This window comes from Podarcis vaucheri (assembly GCF_965113315.1).
Source record: "Podarcis vaucheri genome assembly, chromosome: 3".
Taxonomy (NCBI): domain Eukaryota; kingdom Metazoa; phylum Chordata; class Lepidosauria; order Squamata; family Lacertidae; genus Podarcis; species Podarcis vaucheri.
This window is the reverse complement of record NC_138761.1, coordinates 43,956,728-43,966,306: the sequence shown is the minus strand read 5'-3', so window position 1 is coordinate 43,966,306 and position 9,579 is coordinate 43,956,728. Positions and strand designations below refer to the sequence as shown.

General features: G+C 42.6%; 1 protein-coding gene across 2 annotated transcripts; it reads left to right on the top strand.

The window, feature by feature from the left end:
* The first annotated feature begins 792 nt into the window (after positions 1-792).
* Positions 793-9,498, top strand: SULT6B1 (sulfotransferase family 6B member 1). 2 transcript variants are annotated; one of them, XM_082216585.1, is made up of 7 exons: positions 793-1,745; positions 3,390-3,502; positions 3,925-4,014; positions 4,530-4,656; positions 5,353-5,447; positions 6,327-6,483; positions 7,744-9,498. In XM_082216585.1, the coding sequence occupies exons 1-7, from the start codon at positions 1,550-1,552 to the stop codon at positions 7,872-7,874; spliced, it is 909 nt and encodes a 302-aa protein (XP_082072711.1). In that variant the 5' UTR covers positions 793-1,549; the 3' UTR covers positions 7,875-9,498. The 2 variants fall into 2 exon arrangements, with proteins under 2 accessions (XP_082072711.1, XP_082072712.1); XM_082216586.1 differs by lacking the exon at positions 3,390-3,502 and having other exon boundaries at positions 1,565-1,745.
* The last annotated feature ends 81 nt before the right edge of the window (positions 9,499-9,579 follow it).

Below are 9,579 nucleotides of genomic sequence, written 5' to 3'. Positions count from 1 at the left end.
AGAATTTCCCGCCGCAGCTGAACATAGGAACGTCGGCAGCTGCCTTATACGGAGTCAGTCTTTTGGCCCACGCAGAGAACATTCACAGCCCTTCCCAGAGATACAGGGAATTGAACCTGACATCTTCTGTATGCCAAGCAGTTGCTCTGCTACTGCGATCTTCTGCAAGCTCATGGAGCCAGAGTACACGCGTGTAGGAAAGATTGGGCTGTAAAGTCACTTGCAACCCCCAGCTAAAGTTAACAGCAACGAACTTTAACTAGATCGAGGCCGATTAAAACATTTTGTAGAAGAGAGTTTGCTTGGTTTTATTTTAAAATCTTCTTTTACGTTTCAAGATGCCCATCAAAATAATGCAATTCAAGTCAACAAGTAGAATGGATATAATAGAGAAGTATCATGAGGTGGAACCAACGAACCATCAGAAAATAATTGCATGGTACATTGCACAGTTAAAGAGTTAAAGCATTATGTAACAGCTAGAGAGAATGTTTGCGCTATAGTATTGGAAGGTAAAATTGAGAGTAATAACAACAACAACAACAATAACGCCGCCCATCTGGCTGGGCTTCCCTAGCCACTCTGGGCGGCTTCCAACAAAATATTAAAATACAGAAATGCATCAAACATTAAAAGCTTCCCTGAACAGGGCTGCCTTCAGATGTCTTCTAAAAGCTTGGTAGTTTTTCTCTTTGACATCTGGTGGGAGGGCATTCCACAGGGAAGGCGCCACTACTGAGAAGGCCCTCTGCCTGGTTCCCTGTAACTTTGGCTTCTGGCAGTGAGGGAACCGTCAAAGGCCCTGATCCTCCCTCTGCTCTGTTGAGCGCTTGATTTGCAGGCAGAAAGTCCCAGTTTCCATCCCTGATATCTTCTGGGAGAGCTGGGAAAGGTCAGTCAGCTAGGAAGATATTGAGATAAATGGGCCAATGTTATGACTTGGTCTAAAGCAGCTTACTATGTTCTAAAAGCGAAAATACCACCAAAAAAGATTTACACACACACACACACACACACGGCGCTCTGGCACTTGTCACAGTGTTCTCTTGTGCCAGAAGTGGTTTAGTCATGCTGGACACATGACCCAGAAAGGCCCCCATTCTCTCTTCTTAACTGGTTAGCCCTTGAAATAGACGACTGCCTTTGTGTGAACACATGGGCATCCTAGTGACCATGGTGTGAGAAACTTGACTCCTGGCACTATTATGTAACTCTGAATTTAATACATTGTCCGGTAGTACCTGTTGAATTAGTTTTTGCATGTCTTTTACTTTGTAGAGATGCCCATGCTCTTTGCTTTCAGCAGGGATTATCTGAAAGGGTGAAAAGTATTTCCAGTACCTAAGGTGGGACAAGTGGGTTGGTTTTCATTTCAAGAGAATAGACTCAAGGAAGCTGATCTGATATGGTTGGCTTGCTCATAAAATGCAGAAAACACAAAAGGATAAGCCCAAAGCTAAATAAGGTTTACTCCGCCCTCAAAATGCCTTCTTTAAAGGCCTTTGCTGTCCTAGCAACCCAGCAGTAGCTCACAACGAAGAAGGCAAAGATGACTGAGAAAACTTTTGTCGAGGAAATAGAGAAAGCTCTGGAAAAGTCCAAAGGCCTTAGCATCCATGAGCTTCTCTTTACCTACCAGGGAATCCTCTACCCGTCTTCTGTCTGCAGTGCAGAAACATTCCAAGCTCTGGAGAACTTCGAAGCCAGAAAAGATGATGTGGTGTTGGCGTCTTATCCCAAATGTGGTGAATACAACCTTCCATTATTTTTCTACATACAGCAATGATGTCATGAGCAATGCAGCAGACTGATGGGTGGTTTTTTTTAGTACTGTATAAGGAAAGCTATTAACTAGCATTGCTGAGGGTAGTGTGCACTAGCACAGAAGTTGCCTTTAACTGGTTTCCAGAGCGGGTCACACCAACAAGCTTATTATTTTCAATACATCTGAAACCTGTTGAAAACTAGACCACCTGCTCTTCCATTATTGCTACTTGTGCAAACCATTGAAAATGCACTTAAAGCCTTAAGGCATTTCAATAAAAATGCTTTGCATTTTTAAAGGCACTATCAAACTGAGTTTGGAGTGGACAAAGCCAGAGAGGCAATGTTTTTGTGTAGATGTCACAACCAAACCATGTGTCTTGGATTTGTGTGTTCTTTCCTCCCTTTTCTCCTCCTTCCTTTTGTTCACACGGATTTCCTCCTCCTCTCCCACTTTGTTGCTCATAGTAACCTTTCTTTCTTTCTTTGTCTGAATGGTTATCGCAAACCATAGTTTGTCTCCAAATCAGAACTGGAGGTTGACTGTGGTTTGCAGTAATCATAGGACTCAGCTATACAGCTTCAAATAAATGTTTTAGGTGTGTTTTAAGTGCAAGATACAATGTGACACTAGATAGCAATGGTGAGTCTTATGGAAAATTCAATGTATTTTAAAAAACGCTTTAAAAGTACATTTTCAGAAGGTTTTTTTTAAAATGTGTGTGTAGATTCCACCATAGTTTGACCAGGTTTGGATGCCACAGCAAATGATGGCTACCAGGAAGTACGGGAGGAGAGCATGGTTTTCACAAGTGTGAAGCAAAACTCAAGAGTTGGTGGTGGTGTTTTTTGGGAGGGATAGTAGATTATTCAATATTTTAGTGGCTGTATTACAAAGAAGATATATTTTTAAAAATGAACATGTAGTAGAGTAAAAGCCCAAACCAGTTTACTGTAATGTTAAAAACTGTTATTAAAACTGAACACTTCTATTTGAATATTTATTGATTGAAAAATAGTTTCAACCTGTCATTATAACTAGCTTAAAACAATACTGCAGAATGATTTATTTGTGAGACCTTGACCAAGCACAATCATGGTTATAAAGTTGGTCTTGAGCCTATAGGCAGAGGTAGCGACCATGGCTCCCTCCGGGTGTAACTGGATCCCTGCTCCCCTCAGGCTCAGTCAGCATAGCCAATAGACAGGGGTGGCGGGAGTTGTAGTCCAGCAACATCTGAAGGGCACCACATTTGCCACTCCTGCTATATTCTCTCAGATATATGGCCATGTGCCTTCCTGAAAGAAAAAAGGCATGAATTTCTTTCTTAAGAAAGCACCTCTGGGCATGTATTGTCACTTGTCTTCTTGTCACTTGGAATTAAAGGGCTGGCTTTCCTCAGAAGGCAGACAGCACTTCTTTTGAATCTCCAGACAGCATTCTGGGAATATAGCCACCCATCAATTCTGAAATGTCAACTCTTCCATCTTATGATGGTACTTCTCTACAATGTGTAAAAGATAAGTTGGTGTGCCAGGGCTGGGGAACCATCAACTTGGGATGGTGAAATGGCTTAAAGTCCACCCTAAGGATTACAAGCATTCCACTTATTTGTTTGTTCCAGGTATTAATTGGCTCATTCTGATTGTGAATGATCTGATCGCTACCACTTTGAAAACCAAGCATGAGAACACAGAGCTACCTTTCATTGAGTGTGGGGATCCAGAAAGGTATCAGGTTAGTAAGACACAAAGCCTAGCCTCCAAAATCAGACACTTCACTCACACACATGCGTTACTCACACTGAAAGGAAGTAAGGGGACACGGGCAAACCTGCCCAACTGGTGACCCACCAAGCCAGGAGTAATCCATCAGCCATGTCTGGCAGTTCACCAAGTGCTCAGTAGTGATCCTGATTTTGTTGTCATTCTGAGATAACGAAGAAGCATGGTAGCGGTGGTGAAGAACCTGGGGCACCACGGAACATGGCTGTTGTGCTCAGCCAATGGTGAAATGTAAGTTCTGCTGGTTTATCGTGGGAATCCCAGTTATTCCAACTGCCTTTTGATTAATATGTGTCAACATAGCCGATCATTTTCATGTATGTCTGAGTCATCCATCTGATGCTACTTTTCTGTTCCTTTTTTTTTTTAAAAAAGAGGATGAAACAGTTCCCATCTCCAAGGATTGTAGCTACACACCTCCACTACAACCTTCTTCCCAAGTCCATCTTCAAAAATAAAGCCAAGGTAAGTGGTATAAGATCAGCTTCTTTAATTTGTCAGGAAACATTTGCAGAAGTGACTCACAACTGTAAAGCAATCAACAGTTCGTGGGAGCCTTGTGGGCACTGTAAGATGTTTCTGGTGCTGGATATTGGTAACAATACAAGACAAGAGGTTTAGTAGGAAGGAAGCATTGGGCCACTCCTTTCGTCAGCCACAAATAAAGAGGGGGAAACATGTTGTAAAGTGCATGGGGCAGTCATGAGTTTTTATAATACCAGATGTTTCTAGAAACATAATGTATCACAATGGGCTCATGCTCCAACCTTCAGGGGATGTGAAACCAGAGAGACTGGAGTGCCTGAGAATGTGCTTTTTGAAAGGACTCATGACATAGTTCTTTCTGGCCATTATTTCAGCCTTCCCTTCTCTTACAAAAGAATAGCTTACTTCTAGTTGTAGTTTAGGTAGCCCAAAGCGGCATTGTTTTTGTTAATGACAGGAGGAGTTAAAATTTATGTCCTGTTTTCTCACCTCAGGTACTGCTGCTATTTCGTAATCCTAAAGATACGGCTGCATCATTTTTCCATTTTCACAACAATGCTCCAAGCATTCCCAGTTATAACTCCTGGGAGGAATTTTTTTCACTTTTTATGAATGGGCAAGGTACTCTATTAATACTTTTGAATGGATTTGGGAAATTAAACCTCTTGTGAAAACATGTGAACTATATTCAAGCTCTACCAATTTTGCTGATACTAGTGCTAGCAGGGGAAGACTTGGGTTTTGCCCACGATAATTGTGGTTTGCAGTTTGAATGGCTTTTTAGCAATGGAGATACAATCTGGAAAGGGAAGCATCTGTGTGCCTTGACTGGTGAACATGGGCTGAAAACTGATGATAGTTGTTGAGAGAGGTGGAATAATGATAGAGGCATTATTGTCCTTGGTGTACACTCACATTCCTTTTGCCTCAGTGTCACTCCCAATCAAACAGGAGTATAAAACCATAAAAAACTATTTGCTGTACATGAATATTGGATGAGTGTTTGCATCACAGTCGTTCATGTCACCTTCAACATCCTGTTGTCTATATATAGCCGAAGCCCAACTGAGGATGTGCATGAATGTTTTCCCCCCAATAGCTGGCCCCATATTGTCAGAGGCAAAATTTGAAAGACTTTTGTTGATCATTCTTAAGAATAAATCTCTCTTTTCTTGTGATTGTATGTTATCCCTGTGGGTATAAAGAGATATTGTGTGAACACTATGCAATGTTTTAAAAATAGCCTACTGTTAAAGTTTTAACAGTTTCTACTAGTAATAAAATACTTCTGATGAGTTGTCTTGGTCTGACCTGCAGTTGCCTGGGGAAGCTATTTTGACCATGCAGTCGTGTGGAACAAACATATAGATGATGAAAATGTTCTGGTTCTAACATATGAGCAATTAAAAGAGGTGAGCATATTCATAACTACCAGCAAGGGTAGTCTAAAAATAAGACGTTATCCCAACTTGCATAGGCTTTGCAAGATATAACTAGATCAGGATCATAGTTTGAGGGCGGGCTCATCCATGTTTCAGCTCCTAAACTTTTCCTGAATGTGAGGGAAGAGCCTGGAATATTTGAAGTGATAACAAAGGACAGAGAGTCTCTGTTTATCTGGGGAGCAGAGTGTCCCAGTGAATAACCCCACCCCATGCCCATAACCTATAGGCACTTGGAGCTAGAGGACTTGATTTGGCATCTGAAGAAGAACATGAGCCAATGCTGCCAATGCTGGCCCTTAATGTCATCAACAGTGGAATTCCTGGCTTGTTTCTGTAACTCATTTGAATAGTCAAGGAATCGCTGGCAACACAGTAGCAGCCAAAACCTGTTTACCAAGCTGAGAGATGAGTATGTCTAACCATACTAATGGAAAGTATGGCTTTCCAAAGAAAGCAGGAAGAGCAAACTCTGTTATAGGGGGTTGACGTACTTCCTTTTGGATGTGCCTCAGTTCTGACATCCATTTCATTAAGGGTTTGTTCCCCAGCATTCATATTCGTGGCAAGAACACTGATTGCAGTAAGGTAGTCTCATACTCTGGATGCTTGCCATAGGGAGAGAGTTGAACATCCAGTATCCATTTGCCTCCTGTAGTTTTCATCTACCTGCAGCATTATATGGCTAGTGTGGACCTTTCTGTTTGGTGGCATCACCAAGATTAGCCCAAAGCAACCATAACTGTGCTTGAATACTGGCAATGTATTCTGAATCCCATATTGTTCTGGTGTAGCTTACCATGGGAGAAAGAACTTTCAGTACTGACCTTCTCACTACATTGCTTTCAGGACCTGGTTGCTGGAGTGAAGCAAATAGCTGAATTCTTTGGCTTTACTGCTACTGCAGAGCAAATTCAGGCTATTGCAAACAGGACTGCGTTCCAAGCAGTGAGGGACAAATCACAGGAGACACATGGAGCGGTTGGCCCACTGATCTTCCGGAAAGGTTGGTGATAAACTTCTATTTTTGCTATAGCTTGCTTTAGAGCAGTCTCTTATGAGTAGTCATAAGTGTCTTCCATGTTTTAATTGATTAACCATGCAGTCCTATGGATATATATCTGGGGAAAGCCAATGCTGTGCTCTCTAGGTGTTTTGAGCCACAGTATATATAATTTCTTGATCACTGACCATGCCAGCTTGGGCTGATGGGAGCTGTAGTCCAACAGTATTAGGAGGGCATTCCATTAGCTATCCCTAATCTATACTCAGAACAATGAGTATTTCAATGGAGCCTACCCTCAAATAAGTGCACATAGGATTGCAGCATCCATCAACCATAGCCAGTAGTTGGTGATGACAGAAGTTGTAGTCCAACAGCACTGAGAGAACACCATGTTGGCTGTCTCTAGTCATTACTGACTGGCAGAGGCTTTCCTGAGGTCAAGACCGGGGGCCTTTCCTGGAGATACCAGAGACTGAACCTGAGACTTCCTACATGGAAAATGGTTTTTGTTGTTTTTATACACCACCCTGCCTCCCAAAAGGGACACCATGTCATCTACCACTGAGCTAGGGCCCTTTCCCACTGTATTAGTATATAGTAAGCTAAGGTAAAGGTAAAGGGACCCCTGACCATTAGGTCCAGTCGTGACCGACTCTGGGGTTGCGGCGCTCATCTTGCTTTATTGGCTGAGGGAGCCGGCGTACAGCTTCCGGGTCACGTGGCCAGCATGACTAAGCCGCTTCTGGCGAACCAGAGCAGCACACGGAAACACCGTTTACCTTCCTGCCGGAGCAGTACCTATTTATCTACTTGCACTGGCGTGCATTCAAACTGCTAGGTGGGCAGGAGGTGGGACCAAACAACGGGAGCTCACCCCGTCGTGGGGATTCGAACTGCCGACCTTCTGATCAGCAAGCCCTAGGCTCTGTGGTTTAACCCACAGCGCCACCCGCGTCCCTATATAGTAAACTACATGCATCTAAAAAAAGATTCAATAAATGAACGTGATGGTCTTACAGAACAAGAAGCACTGCAGAGAAGACTGACAAATTTGACACAGGAGGGCCATAGCTTTTGTGGCTGTATTCAGAGGCCTTCCTACTGGCCAACCTGAGGAAAAAAATGGTACCATTTTGTTCCCGGTTACAAAAACAAAACCTAAAGATTTTTACTGGATGATCTTCATATTTTTGTCTAGCAAAGTTTATATGATGTCTATTAAATGTCTCTTTCCCTCCCTCCATTTTCCTTTCATTCCAGGTGTGGTTGGTGACTGGAAGAACACTTTTGATGAAGCTCAGAGCCAGAAAGTGGATGCTAAATTCAAGGAGTGTTTAGAAGGAACCAAGCTGGGAGCAAAGCTGAAGTACGATGTGTACTGCAAAACCTGAAAAGAGCTTCTTATGAAGTGCTTCGTTCTCATGACAGTTTTGTTTGCTATCATATATTCAAGAAAAGCTACAAGCAGAGCACACAATCCTTTGAGGCAAATTTTAGATATTGTCACACTCTAGTGTCAAACTTCTAAGATACATTTTCATTAAGCTGGATATTTTCATGCTGCTTAATAGAACACAGGGCAACCTATTTCTCCCAAACCGTATCAGCAAGCTGCTACTATTATGTTTCTAAGAAGTAGGGGAAGGTGACACGGACATGCGATTGCCAGGTGCCAACCTGGGGAACTTGTCAGTCTCTTTCAAAACTCTGAAGGAGCAGCAAAAGATGCAGTGATTGTGTGTCTAGTGCCATTGCTGCGCAGGTTTCTTTTACCCACCTGCATTTGTAGCTGAAGGCAGAGGTGGACAATGGACACATGGAACTATGGAGGCGTGGGGCGATCGGTACTGCATCTGGATCTTTTACTGTTCCCCAGACCTCTTAAAGCAGGCATGAGGAACTCCAGATGGTGTTAAACTACAGTTCCCATCATCCTTGGCCATGCTCATGCTGCTTGGAGCTGATGGAGTCCAGCTACATCTGGATGGCCCCAACTTCCTCATCCCTGCTTCAAACAGACTGCTGGGACACTAAGTTGGCTGTGGGAAATCCTACACAAGGCTAATAATAATAATAATAATAATAATAATAATAATAATAATAATATCCCTCCCTTTACACCTTGGGGCATCACAATGATATGTTGAAACACATTGCTGTAGTCTCTAAAGAAAGTGGGACTTTGCACTCTTCATAGTTTGAATAGGAGGTGCTGAGCAGTGCTATTTGGGCTCAGGCACGCATATGTTTCTTGTTCCACTTATTTAGGCTTTCTAAGTTGTTTGTGGCAAGGTAGCGGACTCCTGTGACTTCAACAGCTGAGAGAAATTCAGCAAGTGAAGCTTTTCCCAGCGTGTGGATGTAGTGATGGAAAAAGCTTCATGCCATGTTACTCTGCGATGTAATAACTTGAACAGAATTCCAGATGGCTGAGGCCCTGCTCCAAACTAATTTTAAGGATGAGAAGGCCATTGAAGACTAGATTGTCTCCAGTGCTGTGTCAGTGGGTTCTGCTGGCACAATGGGACTTTCCTCCCTCCATGCACCCCAAAATCCGCTCTGGGGGATTCCCCAACTGATTTTGAGGGTGTGAGGGGAACAGGAGAGGAAGAAGAAGTTGCACTGCACTCACAGAAGTCCCTTGTGTTAGCAGAGCTGCAGGGTTGGATACGGCCCTCAGTTTTATGTTTTCTAATTTGGGGAAATTATATTTTTGATAAGTCAATCTGGATTCACATAACAAACCCCATAACAAAAGGATCATTGAACTCCATTAACATCTTTAAGGAAGTGATCTTTATAATGGCTTTAAGCCCCTTTTCATAGCAAAGCAGCATGTTGCATTAGGTTTCCAGACAGAGCACATTAGCAGAAGCAGATGTCGAAATTATTCCAACACTGATGAAATAATTTGAAATTTACTCATTACATCAAGATGATTCTCCCCCCCCCCCCGGTCTTGTTGACATTTATTTCCTTCGACTATGAACTTCATTAATAAACTCTTGTTTGTTACTGCTGTGTTACATTCATTTGCTGGCATGTTGCAAAAGCACTCTATAGAGCTACAAAGGAATTCCCCCATTCTTTTTCAAT